The sequence below is a fragment of the Chelonoidis abingdonii genome, chromosome 9 (genome assembly GCF_003597395.2).
Source record: "Chelonoidis abingdonii isolate Lonesome George chromosome 9, CheloAbing_2.0, whole genome shotgun sequence".
NCBI classification, from domain to species: domain Eukaryota; kingdom Metazoa; phylum Chordata; order Testudines; family Testudinidae; genus Chelonoidis; species Chelonoidis abingdonii.
The window spans coordinates 9,149,562-9,166,948 of NC_133777.1; the positions used below are offsets into that span (position 1 = coordinate 9,149,562).

At 49.9% G+C, this 17,387-nt stretch overlaps 1 protein-coding gene across 2 annotated transcripts in view; it reads left to right on the forward strand.

Moving 5' to 3' along the window:
• The window catches only part of MMD2 (monocyte to macrophage differentiation associated 2), a 38,074-nt gene extending 25,765 nt beyond the window's left edge, over positions 1 to 12,309 (forward strand). The window contains exons 3-8 of one of the 2 annotated variants that reach the window (XR_012656488.1): positions 2,293 to 2,453; positions 3,920 to 3,994; positions 5,217 to 5,318; positions 6,924 to 6,993; positions 8,066 to 8,753; positions 9,394 to 12,309. Coding sequence is in view for 1 of the 2 variants with exons in the window: in XM_032767754.2 (XP_032623645.1) it covers positions 2,293 to 2,453; positions 3,920 to 3,994; positions 5,217 to 5,318; positions 6,924 to 6,993; positions 8,066 to 8,269 (612 nt within the window). In the remaining variant the exon portion in view is untranslated. Of the gene's footprint in view, positions 1 to 2,292; positions 2,454 to 3,919; positions 3,995 to 5,216; positions 5,319 to 6,923; positions 6,994 to 8,065 lie in introns of both variants that reach the window. The other variant, XM_032767754.2, reaches the window with a different exon arrangement.
• The last annotated feature ends 5,078 nt before the right edge of the window (positions 12,310 to 17,387 follow it).

Genomic DNA, 17,387 nt, shown 5'->3' on the forward strand with positions numbered 1-17,387 from the left:
CGTGGCATGTAGCATGAGGCTATCTCGCCTCTGGTGCATGAGGAGGCATGAGGCTTCGCGTCCCCAGCACCGGAGGGATGGGGTGTGACCTTATAACCCCCACTCGGGAGGCTGAGTGTCTTTATTTCTCTAAGCCTGGAAGTCAATTTTTAAGCCACGCCTGCTTTATGGGCCCAATCCCACAGCCCTGAGTCAAGAAAATCTCCCACTGGCTGCAGGAGAATTCTGGAGGTGCTAGGATCAGGCAGGGCTGGACTCAGTTGCAGCATCTGATATTAGGAAGGTTTTTAGACCACACATCCTCGTGAAGAAGCCCTTGCCTTTTGGGAATGCTTTCCCATTGCTTTGAAAATACATTGCGTTTCGGAGATTAGAGCCTGATCCAAAGTCAGTTGAAGCCAATGGGAAGACTCCTATTGGCTTCAATGGGCATTGGATAGGGCCTTAAATAAGGTGTAGAAAGGCCCTATCGATTGCAGGTGGCATCAGAATAAGAAACCTAAAGACACCAGTTCCAGGTATCTTCTCGCACACCACTATTCTCGGGGCTCTCTCAGGAGTTAAATGAAGGAGACAGAGCCTTATTTTGGGCAGTTTCCATTCTAATGGTTGGCTCTGTGTTGTGTCTGGCAGACGGTGCATTCAGTAGCAACTATCAGATGCTTAGTATCAGGAAGAACTCCTTGAGATTGAGCTCTATGGAGTCATCTCTCCAAGAGAAGTGGTGGGAGCTCCATTGCATGGAATTGTTTAAAACTATACCAAGCAATGTAAGGAACTGCCCTCCACTGATGGGGAGATAGGCAGGACCGGTGCAAGGATGTTTTGCGCCCTAGGCTAAACTTCCACCTTGCGCCCTCCCCCATCCCTGAACCCCCACCCTGAGGCGCTCCCCCCCGGCAGTCTAGCTCCCCCCCTCCACCCTCTCCCAGGCTTGCGGCGCCTAAGCTGATTAGTGCCACAAGCATGGGAGGCGGGAGAAGTGAAGCAGCCACGGTGTGCTCAGGGAGGAGGCGGGGCAGGGGTGAGCTGGGACGGGGAGTTCCCCTGCATGCCGTCCCCCCCGCCTTACTTGCTGCAGGCGGCCCTCTTCGCGCTCCCCTGCTCCCTCTGCCTAAATGCCGGTGGCGACCGGGGCGGCCGAAGATCTGGCCGCCGCGGTCGCTGCTGAAGAAAATGCCACCTCCCAAATCCTAGCACCACCTAAATGGTTGCACCAGCCCTGGAGATAGGGTGGATGACCTGAGACGCTTTCTCCAAATTTGAGTTCTGTGACTGAGTAGCAGAATCAGGAGCCGAACACATCCCTGCAACTTCTGGGCTTTAGCCACTTGGCCATGCTCTGGAAGCTGTATGTGAACAGCTTAGGGAAGCTTTGGGCCCATGGCAGGTATATCAATTGGTCTTGTTTTTCTAAATCATGGTGAGAAACCCTTTCTTAGTCAGCAGTCAGGCCCATGGATACCAGCCAATTGACTAGGCCATGGAGGACCAAATGGTGCAGTTATCATGTGATAATGCCATAGCTAGGAGCCAATCAGATTACTTCATTTTCCCAACACCCATTTTGAAAGCCCTAGACAACACCTTAGAAGCTCATGCATTTAGCATGGCTATGGGTGACCTGGTGGTTGTGCTGTTCCTCCAGGGGCATTCGCTAAGGTACAGACTGTTCAGCAGTTTTGACTAAGCAAATTCTGTTATTTATCCCCCTTCCCAGACCCCCAGGGTAAATTGAGCAGGAAACCTCTTTTCTTAGATTTACAGCAGGATTCTTTTCTTCCTGCTTGGGGGAATGAGGAAAATGAAAAATAAAAGGAATGAAGGGAAATCTGTGATCTCTACGAACATCAGAGTAGAGAGAAGGGGTAGCGGGAGGGGGCTATCTCTGACATGTAATGCCCTAAGCCCCTTCCACCCCCCCACTGGGAGGGGCTGTCTCTGATCTCTACCCCTCTGTGCCTCCGCAGTCCCATATGGGATGGGGACTTCCTGTACAACTCTAATCTCAAAAGTTTCCTGAGGCCCACGCTTGGAGGTGGCCCTGCTCATAGTCTTCTTTGGCGGCTGGGGACTGTTGTGGCAAGTGGGGTCTGAAATCATGTAAATAATACAGAGCAGTGCCTGTCCCAGCCTCTGTCCCTCAGCTGGGCTGGACAGATTCATCCATAGATGAGGAACCATCTGAAAGGAAATCAGGGATAATAGTTATGCCATAGAATAGTTATTCTATAAAGGCCTTCTCTAAATGAATGAGCCAGAGATGGCCAATGGAGTTCTTCTCCCTTCCAGTTCTGGATCATCCCCAGCATCCTGGGCAGCTCCATCCTCTACATCCTCTCAGATGACCATTGGGAGACCATCTCGGCCTGGATATATGGGTTTGGCTTGTCTGGCCTCTTCACTGTCTCCACTATCTTTCACACCATCTCGTGGAAGAAGAGACACCTCAGGTAGCAAAGTCATTTGTCACTACAGGTCCTGTTCTCTGGGGGCAAATAGAGAAGCGCTGTGAAGGCAGAGACAGAAACAGCCAGGTGACTAGGACCTCCATGGCCAGGACAAAGAGCTAAAAATGACACACACCCTCAGTATTTTTCTGATCACTTTGTGTGAGCTTCTATCTCCCCATTAATCATGGCAGCACCTGTGCAACCTCTTCTTCCCACGTTCTCTTACTGAACACAGTCATTAGGGCTAGTTGAAAATGATCCCATCAAACTGTTTATTAGCTCCGCTACCCACTAGCTAGTGTGGGTGCAATCCACTGCCTTCTCCTGGACAATTGGGAAATTGGGGTTTCAACTAAATGAAATAGTTCACAAAAAGTGTCTTCTTTCTGTAGAAAAATTATTTTCACTGAAAAATCTGATGCCCCCAAACTGAAATATTTTGGCCAAAAATAAAAAAAAATAAACTCAGAAATGCTGCTATGGTGCCTCATGGGAGTTGCAGATCAGTTGTCTGCTGTCCCCATTCTCCTCTATGGGCTAAGCTCCCATGATGCACTGTGGCTAGCAGTTCCCATGATGTACTATCTCTCCTCTCCAACAGGAAACACCTTGGTGCATCATGGGAGATGTTATCTGACTGGAGAACCTGATCTGTAGAGAAGGATGGGAGCAAGAGGCACCCAAATCACAATCCCCATATCACATCTCAGCAGAATTTCTACATTAAAGTATTTTGATTTTCAGACAAAATATTTGTATACTTGAATTTTTACTTAAAAAAATCACAGTTTTCTACATTAAAAAAATCTACCAATCTTAATATTCATTGTAAACTGGGGAAGAGATTAGATACTGAGATGATTCACGAACCTCTGGAGACCTAAGTTCTAGCCCAGTTTAGACATCAGTTATAATAAATCCTTAGCCATTTGAGAGTTCTGTTTGCCACTGTTCTGCACCGTGTGGCCTCTCAGAGATGTCCCGATATCAGATCCTCATCTTCCACAGGCCCCTACTTCTCAAGAACTGTTAATGGTTAGCCACCTCGGGCCTCTGACACACAGCTGAGCAGTTCTGATTCTTTCCAGTAGAGGGCAGTGGCTTGCACACAGTACTGTATCTAGTTGATAGCAAAGTCAATTCAACCTGATCCCCTATGACCACTTAAAATATCCAGAGAAATGGGCTTGACTGGCGATCTCTGGTGACAGGAGACTCCTGCTAGCAGCAGAACAGGGATATTGCAGGTCAGCATCAAGGTGCAGAGGGGCAGAAGAAGCTTTGCACAGCACCATATTTAGTGCCCATCAGTGCTATCAAGTCTTTAAGAGTCATTATATTCATCTCATTGACCAATACGTTGCATCTTAGCATTTATTTAGTTTCCCAAGTAAATCCATTTGCTCCCCCCTGGCTGGCTCAGCATGCTATAACTCCCTGCACGTGTTTGTCTGTCCCCTCTCTAGAACGGTGGAGCACTGCCTGCACATGTTTGACCGGATGGTGATCTACTTCTTCATAGCAGCATCTTATGCACCCTGGTGAGTTCACTGTGTGATAGCAGGCTGGTCTCTCTTGGGGTGGACGAGAAGGAATTCAGAAAATAGTCTCACACTTGACCTCCTGATTAAAAGTTTTAAAAAATTAAAAATCCATCTTGAAACAAAAGTCCCACTCCTGCATTTTAGCCCTAGCTAAACTCTGTCCAAAGTCCATGGCTGTACATGCTCAATGCTTCTAAAAACCAGGCCACTGATTTAGGTGCCGAGGTTTGGCTTGCGGGAGCTAAATGGACACCCAGATTTGAAAAGTCTAGCCCCTCTGCCTTGCCTGAGGCTGGACAGCAAGCATTTGGCCCAGAACTCAGGAATTCCTGGTGTCTTGGCATTGCCAACCCAAGAATCATGAATCAGGACCTGAAGAATCCTGAGATTTAAAAAAAAAATAAATGTGAGCCCTTTTTACAGGACTTCTGAGCCTTTACAGTTCCTGGTTGTCTAGCTTCGTCCACAACCAGAGCGCCAGAAAGTTACTTTTTAAATGAAATGAGCTTCTCACAAAATCACGTGGTGTCAGGAGCTGGGGCGTTAAGAACAAGAAATATGATAGATTCAGGAATAAAACCACAGGAGTTGGCAACAATGCTGGTCCCGTGCTCAGTCTATTAGACTACACTTTCCTAGTCACAGCACTCTCTGCCCCCTGCTCACACAGTACCCCAAGATTGGCCATCAATCTAAGACTCACTCAGAACTCCACCATAGAAAGTCTGGGGACATTTGCTTCCCACACTCACTTCCAGCACAAGCAGCAGGCCATCACAGACTGATTTTACCCAGAATAAGGTGAGGAAGGCTGTTCCTTCAGCAGCACTGATGATTATTCCGAAACTGGGCATCATATTTATCCTTAAATAGTCCTTTATTTGTAAGACAGGCTGGCAGGGCTCTGGCTTTGCTGGGGCTCTGCCGTCTGCTAGAATTTTAGAAATAGAAGGATGAGAGAGCTTCCTGGGGTGCCAGCAATGTGAGCTTCCTCACAGCAGTGCCCTAGGGTGCCAGCAATGTGAGCTTCCTGTATGTTTCAATTTCCTTTCTTTTTTGGAGGCTTTCTCTCCTCTCTGCACTCCTGCATCAATCAGTGACCACCTCTCAGCATAGATTTCAAACCCGCTGCTTCCCTGGTTGGTTTCTCATGGCCAGCTGCTGTTCTCTGCTTCGTGATGGCTCTTCCATCTTTCGGTCTCTATGGTTTTTTTTTCAGGTTGAACCTGCGGGAGTTGGGTCCCTGGGCCTCCCACATGCGCTGGATCATCTGGATCATGGCATCTATTGGAACCATCTATGTTTTCTTCTTCCATGAGCGGTGAGCTTGTCTAGCCTCTCTGCCAGTCTGTCTGTCTGACTGCACAGCCTCCCCTTCCTCCCTCTGCCCTGTTGTCAACTTGAGGGGGCAAGTATGCCCTGAAGCAGTCCCCTGTGCATTCCCTGAGCCAAGGACCCTCCCCACATTCCCCCTTGTGTGGTGGGGGAATCACCAGAGGCTCAAGCCAGTCACCAGATGCCACCGTTTGGCTTTCAACCAGCAATGGGACTTGATCAAGATGTGTGCGGCAGTTACACACTTCTTCCACTGGGTGGCAGCAGACAGCAAAAAGTGGCGTATTGCTCCCATGCTCACAGCCAGAGCCGGGGCCGTTTTCTGACCAAGCAGAAAAGGCGACTGTGGCCCAAAAGAGTTAAATGGCCTGGTTCAGGTCATACAGTGAGTCAGTGGTAGGGACTGATTTAGCGTCCTGGCTCCCAGACCTGTGTTTTAATCACAAGATCATTCTTCTTCCCTGTCACAGAGAGAGCTCAGGCACTGGGCTCCTGGAGGCAGGGCTGGGCAATGCATTGCCTTCCCTGAAATAACCATTATCCAGCTAAACCCTGGATCATTATCCAGTACCTGCCAAGAAAAAAGTTACCCCATGGAATGTACTTTGCACGTGTAACATTTTATGATACGTATGGGAAGATACTAGGCACCAATCCTCCAGAAAGCTTTAATGGGACTTTGCAGGAGTGCAGGGCTTTGCTCACATGGGGTCAGTTCAGGCTTGGGGCCCTGCTTTGTGAGTTCTTTGGGGCAGGGACTGGGCCTTCTCCTGTCTTGTTCAGCTAGCACATAGCTGAACAAGGCTGTACCATAACACAAAAATGGTGTCTCTGAGTCAATACAAATACACAGAAGCTGTCAGGACACTCCCACAAGTACGTACTCTGCGTGCAGGCAGACATCAACCTGGACTCGCTGCATCTGCTCAGGCAGATGCATCTCTTACAATGATCCAATGCACTAATTTAGTTGTCTGGGAACTTTGAGGGGACAAGCCCCTTCTTGGGGGTCAAACAGTGAGCAACAGGTAATGGGGCTCAGTCTCATTTAATCTGCCCTGCCATCATGACGGGGCATGGGGATCCTCCTTAAGCTCTCAGACCCAATTCCAACAGTGCCTAGAAGGCAGTTCCAGCAAGGGGACGGGGAGGAACATTACAGATGAGTGGGAAAGGGGAATACAGGACTGGGGGGTGGGTGGGAAAAGGTGACATGGAAAAATGCCAGTTCACCTTCACTAGAATGCTTACAGGGAGACCTGCAGGGAACCCTGGCTTGTGAGCACGTTCCTTAGGGATTTTCTCTCCAGATCCCTCTTCAAAACACAGCTTCAAACACTCCCGCCAGTCTTCTCCTGATCAGTCATCCCCTCACCTGGCCTCTCCTGAGATCTGTCCTGGGTCGTCCTTGTCTGTGGGGCGGGTGCTGGGTCTGCAAAACACAGTGGATGTGTGTGGTGCGATAGAAATGATTCATTGCACTAAGAGTGGCGCCTCGTCCCTGCAGTAGGGAAGCTGTGGTTTTAAAGCATTTGATTAAACCATTCCCTCGGTGCCCTGCCGCCACTGAGCCAGTCTTTCTCCCTCACAGGTACAAGCTGGTGGAGCTGGTGTGCTACGTTATCATGGGATTCTTCCCTGCCCTGGTGATCCTTTCGATGGTAAGTGACTAGGCTCAATGCGCTGCTCCCGGTCCTCTGAAGAGCCTGGGCCACAGCTGGAAGGATTCATCTCGTGCAGAGGTGGGCAAACTATGGCCCGTTTTAATCCAGCCCTCGAACTCCTACCAGGGAGCAGAGTCAGGGTCTTGCCCCACTCTGCATGGCTCCTAGAAGCAGCAGCATGTCCCCACTCTGGCTTCTAAGCATAGGTGCAGCTAGGGAGCTCTGCATGCTGCCCCCACCCCCAGTGCCAGACCCACAGCTCCCATTGGCTGGGAACTGCAGCCAGTGAGAGCTGCAGGGGCGGTGCCTGCGCACAGGGCAGAGCGCAGAGCAGCCTGGCCATGCCTCTGCATAGGAGCTGGTGAGGGGGACATGCCACTGTTTCTGGGAACTGCTTGAGGTAAGCGCCACTTGAAGCCTGCCCCCCCGGTTCCCTCCCATGCCCCAACCTCCTGTTCCAGCTCCGATTCTCCTCCCACCCTCTGAACCCCTCGGTCCCAGCCCAGAGCACCCTCCTGCACCTGCAACTCCTCATCCCCAGCCCCACCCCAGAACCCACATTGCCAGCTGGAACTCTCACACCCTCCTGCACCCCAACCCCCAATTTCATGAGCATTCATGGCCTACCATACAATTTCCATACCCAGATGTGGCCCTCAAGCCAAAAAGTTTCCCTGCCCCGGTCTAGTGTGACTCCCTGCTGTTAAATGGCTGCTGTGTACTGTATGGGGCGCCCACTTCTCAAACTTGCATGGCTCCGTTAGGGCATTTGACTCTCAAAGCAGCCCTTGGCCACCCCAACGTACCTTTTGAGTGGAACTAGGCTCCCTAATCTGAGCTCAGAGCTTAGGCTTTTTGGGGGGGAGCAATCCCATATAAAGATGAAATACTGGGCCGAATCCCTGCTGGCTGATGGGGGAATGACATGCTGGTGTGGCTGTTTGCCCTCTCACTCCAGCCGTTGCTGCCGCTATTCCATCTCAGCTGTGCCCGAAGGAGAGGGCACTGTGATAGGGTCGGTGCAGCATCCCCACCGCTGACCCTGATCTCTCCTTGTGTTTGCGAACAGCCGAACCAAGATGGCCTCTTGGAGCTGATGGCTGGTGGGCTCTTTTACTGCCTGGGCACGGTGTTCTTCAAGAGCGATGGGCGCATCCCCTTTGCCCATGCCATCTGGCACCTCTTTGTGGCAACCGGAGCGGGCATCCACTACTATGCCATCTGGCAGTACCTCTACCGGCCCAACGCGCTGGAGGCCAAGACGTCCAGATAAGAGCCCCAAGGACATGGGACACACCAATCGGCACTTGGAGGCAGATTTCCCAAGGAGCTTGGCTCTGTTTCCTGCCAGAAAGCCATTGCCAGGGCCCGCTCCCCTGATGGGAGGGAGTCTCTGGTGTCCATCTCCAGCCAATCTCATGCAGACGGAAGAGCCCAAAAGGTTTTTTTTAAACTGATTTTAACCTTGTATAGGGTTCGGTTGTTAGGCAAATGTTTCATAACAAAATGAACAGTGAATGGGGTTGTTGGCGGAGCGGACGGACCTGACCAGGGCAATGGTCTTTGTGCTAAGGCTGTGTTCACATGGTCCCAAACAACCTTGAAACTTGCAAAACCCTCATCCAAAATGGGAGCCCTGAACCAGCAGGAGCCCAGTCTCTGCCGTTCCGGCTGCTGGGCCCTCTGGTGATGCATGAAGGTGGATAGGCGGAATGGACACTTAACGCCAGTGATCAACACCAGGATAAGAGCATAAGGTACCGGTTTGTTTCCCACTCTAACGAGCCTGATAGTTAAGGGAACAACTTCTTAAACAAGGCTCCTTGATTCTGCCCAGAAAGGAGAGCAGGCAGGAGATGCCAGACCTCACAAGAGTCAACCATGTCTGTCATCTGATGGGGCTCTTTTTTAGGGTTTTTTTTTCCTGAAAGGGATAGCCCCCCACTCCCTCTGCCCCCACTGTACAACTAACTTCAGGGAAAGCAGGTTCTTGTAGCAGCAGACGAACAAGGTAAACCTGAGCTTGGTTTAACCAGGGGCAGTTAAGATCACGTTTCCCCGGCCCACAGCGTTCTGAAGGCAGAGAGTGGGGTTGGAAAAGAAGTTCTGGGTTTGGCCAGTCTGTAGCGGCAGGATAAAATCTTAGTGTGATTGGGATCCCAAGTGTGGAGATGGGATGCGAAAGAAATCAGGGAGCCTGCCTCACCCTAGGATGAGTTATCACTCATAGGACCAAGTTCAACTCTGGCCTAGGGACCGAGTGGCACTGGGGTTGAATTCCCATTTTTAATAGAGCTGCCAGTGTCGCAGTCTGCCAGAGAAGGTGCAGGGCTGGCCGTTCCTAGGCTTCTGATGGGAGAGTTGTTTCCATTGATGTTTTAAATCTCGTCTCTGTAGAGTGGGGAGGATTCGCACCCTGTATCTTGTGCACAGATCTTCAGCTGTATCCAGAGGAAGCCACTCCCATTCTAGGGCTTTCATCACCCTTGTTTCCATGCAGAGATTTCGGTGCGTACGTCTATGCAGCCCAAAGAGAACCCGGCCAGCAAGTCTCAGAGCCTGGGTTGACTGCCTGGGGCTCGCGCTGCAGGACTAAACACAGCAGTGTAGACATTCAAGTGTGGGCTGGAGCCTGGGCTCTGAGACCCTCCCACCTCACAGGGTTTCAAAGTCCAGGCCCAGCTCAAACATCGACATTGCTATCTTTAGCCCTGCCTCCCCAGCCCCCATCAGTTGACTCTGTCCCTGAGATTTGCTGCTGTGGGGTGTTTAGCTGTGTAGATCTATCCTTAGCGATTTCACTCCTTCTGTAGCCTTTAGAAAGGCTCTGTATATGCAAAGGGGTCTATTCTTCTCTGCTCTCCTCCTCCTGCTGCTGGGTGACGTTCCCTCAACTTGCCACAGACCCTCTAGTTACTAAGGAGGTGTCAAAATGTGCATGGTCAGCATGCCAGAACAGTGGGCTAAGCACCAGCAGTTTCTATTGACTTCTACTAAGATTGCAGGTGTGCAGCACTTTGGAAAATCTGGGTTGTCCAAGGCTTTGGTATGCTGCAAATAGGGCAGGGGTGAAAGCCAGTACGGACCGGTATGGTGTACCAGTAAGTAGCTGGTACCAGCCCGTACGCAGCCCATGTTAACATCGTTGCCCCTTTTGCCCACCCCAGGCCGCTGACAGGGCGGGGCAAAAGGGCAGCTGCCCCAGGGTCGGCAATTTAAAAGGGCCAGAGGCTCCTGGCCACCACTGCTGCTACTGCGGCAGTGGCTGGAGCCCCAGGCCCTTTTAAATCGCCACTGGAGCCCCAGGCGGCAGGGGCCAGGCAGCGCGGATTGGCTGGCTGGAGGAGGCTGACCCCCCCCCAAGGCCCGCCCCTTCTGCCTAAGGTCCGCGCCTTCTGGGGGCCACAGCTGACTCTCGTACCGGTAAGAATTTATTATGACTTTCACCCCAAAAATAGGGTCTGGTGAAGGCGTAACCTGGGGGCAGAGGTCTTGAAGAATCAGTTCAGTGGAAACCCCAAATTGCAAGAGTGTCTCTTGGCTGCAGTAGGATTTGGCCTCCATGCCCTGGGATTCAGTTTTTACCGTAGTTCCCAGGCCTTAGTTACAGAAGGGAGATAGGAGAGAGTTTTTCTAACAGAGCCAGGGCAGGCCTGGAACCCTGCACCTTCTCCCCAGGATTTGAGGTTTGTTTTAAGTGTTTAATCAGATCACTGAAAGTTGTTGACATCCCCTGTCCCCAAACACTGCTGAATGGTAATGTCTTAGTTTATGTAACAAAGCAAACAAGCCATCACCCTTGCTAGCCTCAGAGTGACCCCCTCCTCCCCGGCTGTAGAATGGAGATGGTTATTTCAGCAGCGCATCTGCCCTCACCAGCGCTCTGCAATCCAAAGACCAGCTGAACTGATAAGCTTCCAGCTGGAGCCATCTATTTTATCTGCAGGTGCAATACCTCAACTGGCCACATGCGGATGAGGGGGCAGCACTGAGTTGGGACCCCAGTGCTTGAAATGGACACCGCCCAGGTTTGCTGGTGAACCATATGATCTATAAGAGCACTTTGTGGTTGGAGGGCCCAGGGTCAACAAAGGCTTCCACGTGACTGAAACTTGAATCCATTCCAGGACTCCCTAGAGTCCCTGAGCACTGGAAAACCTTGCATCTAAGCCAGTATTAAGCAGACAACTCTGTACATTCCTTATAGATGGGCATTCAGACATTTCGTACATGATGCACTTTGCTTTCCTCCCCATCTTCAGTCCCAGCTGTGGTTCAAAAGCGAGATCCCCATTCAAAGCCTTTGCCACTTGTGTGCCTTTGCCCGGCAGAGGGAAGAGGGTGAATCTGGATCAACCCTTCCATCTGGCTGGATCATGATTCACTCGATATCGTTTTTTGCAAACTAGAAATGTAAACCTGATAGAATAATCTAGAAAGTGTGGATCGGGATTCAGGGGTTTTGTGTGTCCTCCTTGTGCTGCATGCATTCTGTAGGCTACACTGGGGTTAGCTCCGTTCTCTTGATGATTGTCAGCAGCCTAGATTTGTAGCTACTTTTAGGTGAATATTTTAGGTGAATTGCTCCAAAACCCATGTGTGATGGACTCTTCCATTTAGCATGCAGTGGGTGTATTGGGGGAGATGGATCACAATGATGCTATAATTTTGAGTAGATAATTGAACAGGATTATACTAAAGGACTTCCATGTCAGGGTGGGAAACTCTGTTGTATGACTAGAGCTCCACTCTTTGCAATATCTTCGTGCTGGCCCCTTATAAAACACATGCATGGTAGTGGGAATGGGTGTCAGGAGGCAGTTGTCAGCTAGGAATGAAGGGCCTACTGGGGCTAAGGATCTCCCTCAGGGTGAATGTTGATCAGGGCCGCCCGGGGGGGGAGGGGGGTCAAGTGGGGCAATTTGCCCCAGGCTCTGTGTCCCGGAGAGGCCCCCACGAGAATATAGTATTCTATAGTATTGCAACTTTTTTTTTTATGGAAAGGGCCCCTGAAATTGCTTTGCCCCAGGTCCCCTGAATCCTGTGGGTGGCCCTGATGTTGATACTCTGCAGATGATCGGATGCCTTTGTATCTGGGCTGGATTCAGATGAGCTTGCCAGATACTTTATCCAGTTCTTTGGACCATCATGAATGTGCACAACGTACATTCTGTTTCCTGGCTCTCTGGTCAGTGTCTGCAGATTGCTGCTGCTTGTTCAGGGTCCCAGCAGGATTCTGACCCCAAGTCATTAACCTGACTTCCAGCAGGTACAAGAGAATGATCATCAATGGGAGATATCAGAGCATTTATGGTTCAAATGCCTTCAATCACTGTTATTCCGAGCAACAGTGCAGTGAGTTTTTGAATGAACTGCCATCAACTTGGCTTGAGTTTTTTAATACAGGATCATTAGGAGCTGAAAGCTGTTTTATTCCTGTATTCTGGCTTCCTGAACTGTTATGGGTGAGTGAGATTATGGCCTTGATTTACACATGCAATATAAGGTAATTGCACATATAAATATCTGACTGCAATTGCATCCTCATTATGGGACAGGTGAGTGGGTGGGCCTCTGTTTTATCAAATGGGCATGATCTCTGTTTCCTTGATCTGTTGCTGGGAAGCTCTGGAGTGGAAATAATCTCTCGATCTAGAAAGGAAGGGTCAGGGTGAAAGTCATGCTCTGATTTTTAATTATTAATATTGAGGTGGCATTGAGTTGGTGCTGCCGGGAGATCTCAGACCATCACTCCACAGCTTCCTACCTGCTGAGCTCACAGCTGAATTTCCAAAACCTCAGGCCAGGCTCCACATGAGAGTCTGGAACCTGGGGCAGAGATTTCCATCTCTGGTCATTAACTCCTTGGGCAACTCTTCATTGGTCCCTTCAGAAGGGAGACAGTGGCCCAAATTAATCGCTAATGCATCTCCATTGACTTGAGATACATACACCACGGATGGGCTTGGCCCAGTAATGCTGTAACAGAGTTGAACATCAGAGGCCTCTGATGTGAAGTGCACAGCCTCAGCCTCTGGTTTTAACCCTGCAGAGAAAGCGCTCTGGATCTCTGTGGGTAAGTCTAAAGTGTGACTGAGAGAGGCACCCCCTCTGTGCTAGCTCTGCTGGTGCTAAAAATAGCAGGGTGGAAGTTGCAGCACACTCAGTGGCTTGGGCTAGCCATCTGACTCTAAGTCTGCCCGCCCCCCGAGCTCCAAGCATACTTTTAGCATGCTAGCTAGAACAGGGCTAGTGCAATTCTGTCTTCCCCAGATGGGAAGCTCGCCCCTAGCTGCAGTGTAGACATACCCTGTGGGTCTGGAGCTTGCAGATCAGTGGCACTGATAACAGCTAAAACTTTCCTTCTCTAACCTAAAGGAGCAGCAAATTGCCTTCCTCAATTCGCTTGTGCTGCCTGCAGCTCAGAGTCCAGCCCAGATCCCCAGGAGCCGTCTCTGTCAGGCCTTTGCTGGAGACAGGCCTCCAGTTGGGTCTGCTTGACCCAAGTGTCTCTGCATCCAAGCTGATCCTACTGCCAGTGCCAGGGTATTTTTCTCTGTAGGAGATAAATTTAATACATTCAGGACAGAGGCACTGTTGTCTTGTAGTTACCAAAGGGACTGGGATTCAGGACTCCTGGGTTCTACACACATCGCTGTCACTGACGGACAGTATGACCTCCGGCAAGTCACTTAATCTCTTTGTGCCTCAGTTTGTCCATCTGTCAATGTCCATCAGAAAAATCAAACATGACCCCTCTTCCAAAGGATGACGTAATCCTTATTGTCGCTGTGGGCCAAGCTGGCATGGGGAATTTGTATGCACGCTCAGTAGAGGGTGCAAAACTGTCTTAAGCGCCCAGTCACCCTATTTGCAAATGCTAGTTTGCATGTGCACCAGAAGGGGACCAACGTGTGGCCTTGTGTATTAACATGTCACTGTTTCCCCATAAGGGATATTGCCTGAAAGAATTCCTCCCTTTTTAGCCCTACCCTCAAATTCATAGGTAGACCTGAGAAGCCTCCGAACTGACTGATTTCTCTGCTAATCCCCCGGGTTAATCGGAACTGCAGCATCATTTGTTTGACGAGATTTGGGATGTTTTGTAGGAGTGCAGCCACTGGTCCCCATCCACGCACTTTCAAGGGCCTGACTCCGTGGGTGCTGAGTGCCCTCAACTCTCACTGACCTGCATGGGAGCTGAGGACACTTGCAGGATTGGGCCCTAATGGACAAGCCCTGCTGTGTATTGTCATTCCCCAAAGAGAGGATTAGAAAGTGCCTGGTTAAATTTGCCTCCTCTTGAAATGCTAGCTAGAGTCTAACTTGCACGTTTCTGGTTCAAGAGGTTTATGCTTTGATAAGGAAAATGTACAAGTGGCATTGCTGCATAAACATGTCCCGACCAGGAGCTACCCTGTATGTGTTCACACATCCATTGGCTAAGGCACCAGTGCTCTCTTTCCCATGTTGCTTGTGTGAGTGCCTACATATTTGTGTGTGTGGCTTTCCTCTGTCATTTGTACAACCTCTTAGCTAAGCTGCCTGGAGTCTGCAGGTGCAGAAGCTCTATCCCCTGTTGCATGTCCAGAGGGAGAAGCCCTGTGTTCCTACCAAGCCTATGTGGCTGCCCAAGTCCCTCTCCTCTCCCGGGTAGGGGAGTCACAGGGCAATCGGGCTGGGTGGAGTTGGAGCCAGGCAGATGCAGGGCAGGCAGTGAGCAGAGGTGGGTCCAGGGGGGCTGGAACAATTTGTATCGGGGGGGTGCTGAGAGCACTTGAACCAAACTGAAAACCCTATATAAGGTGGAAACCACTTCAAGCCAGGGGGTGTGGCAGCAGCATCACTAATTCCAGCACCAATGGGTGGGTCTGCCGCAGCCCAGCAGGGGAGAGCTGAGATTCTCCCACACTGAGGTTGGACTGGGAGTGCAACGGGCAGGGGATGTTATTAGGAGAGGGAATCGGGTAACGCTTAAAGTATCTTAGTAGCCACAGACAGATTCCAAGAAACCTGAGTGAATCCAAGTGCCTTATCCATCGGGGGAAAGTGATCGCTCCAGGAAGCCATGAGCCAAAGTTAGCTCCCAGTTGCACTGTCTTCATTCCATTGAAATCAACAGGGCTGCACTGGGGTAAAGAGAGCGGAATTTGCCCCCTTACCATCAAGGAGCTGTTCCACTGCCAAACTCCCAAGTGTTTAGGAACTGAAGGAAACCTCAGGCAGAGACACTGGTTCTGCCATGCATCGCCCCCAGGGAGCTGGAGAGGCAGCTGGGTGGGCTGTTAGTCACGGGACCATCTCACTGGAGAAAAGGGATGTTTCCAGTGGTGTAGCTCCAGTTACTATCTCGTCTGCCTAAACTCTCCTTAGCAGCTCACTGTGGCAATGCTCCATGTACAAGTGGGACCCCTCGCCCTTTCCAAAACTGAGATCTAAATGTCCAATAGCCTCAGTAGAAGAGAGGGGCCCAATCCAGAGCCCCAGACCCACACTTTGGGGGCTGAACTGCCCTGGGTTGAGCCCATCTCGGCTCAAAAGGGTGTTTGAAATAAGAATCTGTATGACTGTTTCCTCCCTGCACCTTTCTGTGCCCCTTCCCCTGCTTCCATGGTTCTTACCCTGTGGCTGCTCTTAATCCTTACCAGCTGTTAGGCAAAATAAACCTGTGTAAAATGAACAGGTGGCTGTTTGGGACCATTTCCTGGTTATGATAGAAGGAGGTGTGGCCTGAACACAGAACTGGGAGGCAGGACTTCCTGGGTTATATCCCCACCTCTGCTATTGTCTTGCTGGTTGACCTTGGGCAAGTCACTTAAACATTCTGTGCCTCAATTTCCCTATCTGTCAAATGGGGATAATGATACTGACCTACCTCATGAGGCTGATGAACTGATGTTTGTAAAGCACTTTGAGATTGTTCAGTGCTGCATAAGTGATACGTACTTGATTCTGAAGGAGACCCACTTCACCTGGAACCAGATGGCTGCTTAACAGATCTAGATTTGAGTCTCAGAGTCATATCAGAATGAGAGCAGCTCCAGCCTACAGCTACTTTCCTCCTTCACTTTCATTGACTCAGTGTCACAGGGACAGAGTTCCATAGGACAGATGTGTGTGATAGAGAACCCCAAACCTGATTTCCTCTGCTGGGCAAATACCCCATAGTAACGAAGGCCACAAAGTGACCAGTGAGGCACCAAAACTTGCAACTGCTATAGAAAAAGCAGTAACTAAACAAAGGAAATGACCACAGCTGGGAGCAGCAATTGAGAAATGGTTCTGCTCCTTTAGTACCTGCTGTCTTTATTTTTGCACTTCTGGTCTTAATGGTCACACTGCCTATTAACAAGTGTGCTCAGAAATCCAAGGTCCAAACAGGTACGGGAGCACTTCCTCCTGCCCAGCTCCCCACCTCCTAGGCAAAACACTCCACTTTATCTCCTTGTCCTGGTGGGGCTTCATCCCTATAGGAGGTGGGTGGGCAGGGAGATCTACCCACCTGGCTTTGCTTGCTTCTCACAACTGTCTCACAGATGCCCTCATTTCCAGAACCATATCTCCCTCCGTCCCACAAGGCCTGGTCTCCTCGCACTTTTGTTATTGTAAGTTAATGACACCAGGAATGCTGAATCATGGGACCAAAGGCACAGAAAATTAGGATATAGAAACTAATCTCATGCTGTTTACAGATTCCTGTGCTATCATATTTCATTTCTTCCACCCTATATCCCAGATCTTGCGCTGCGGCACGTTAAGAGGTTTGGTTGTAATACACCAGACCAGACGCCGTCTCTGCCACCCCTTTACGTTTTGGAGAGGACTTCCCCACAAAGCAAACCCTAGTGGGTTATTAGAATGGCTTAGAGACAACAAACTATTTGATTTGGAGGGGCTCTTTCTAGCCCCCCCCCCCTTTTGCCCATCTCCTGCTTAAAGCCAAATCCAGGGGGAGATTTTCAAGGGCAGAAATGAGAGTTGTTTGCCCAGTTCCCATGGCTTGTCAATGGGAGGTGAAAGTCTAACTCCCATTGTGCTCTGAATATCCCCTCCGGCTTCAAATCTCATTCACACAGTGCAGGATTTGCCAAGCAGGAGGCTCCATTACTGTCAAGTTCCAGGTCTTCTTGTGCTTTATAAATCCTTTCTATTGTATAACCAGGGATTATCTGATTGTCTTAACCTTTGATACTAACTTTTAATGACTTGTAACATTTAGGATGTCTGTGAATGAGATTTGTAGAGTGATTTTTTTTTTAGTGTCTTGTATTTTCTGCCATCCAGTCTTGTGAATCAGTATTTTATATTTAACACAGTATTTAATAAAAAATATTATGATAATGCTAGAGGACATCATTTCTTGTGGAGTAGGATTTCAATAAAGACTCAAG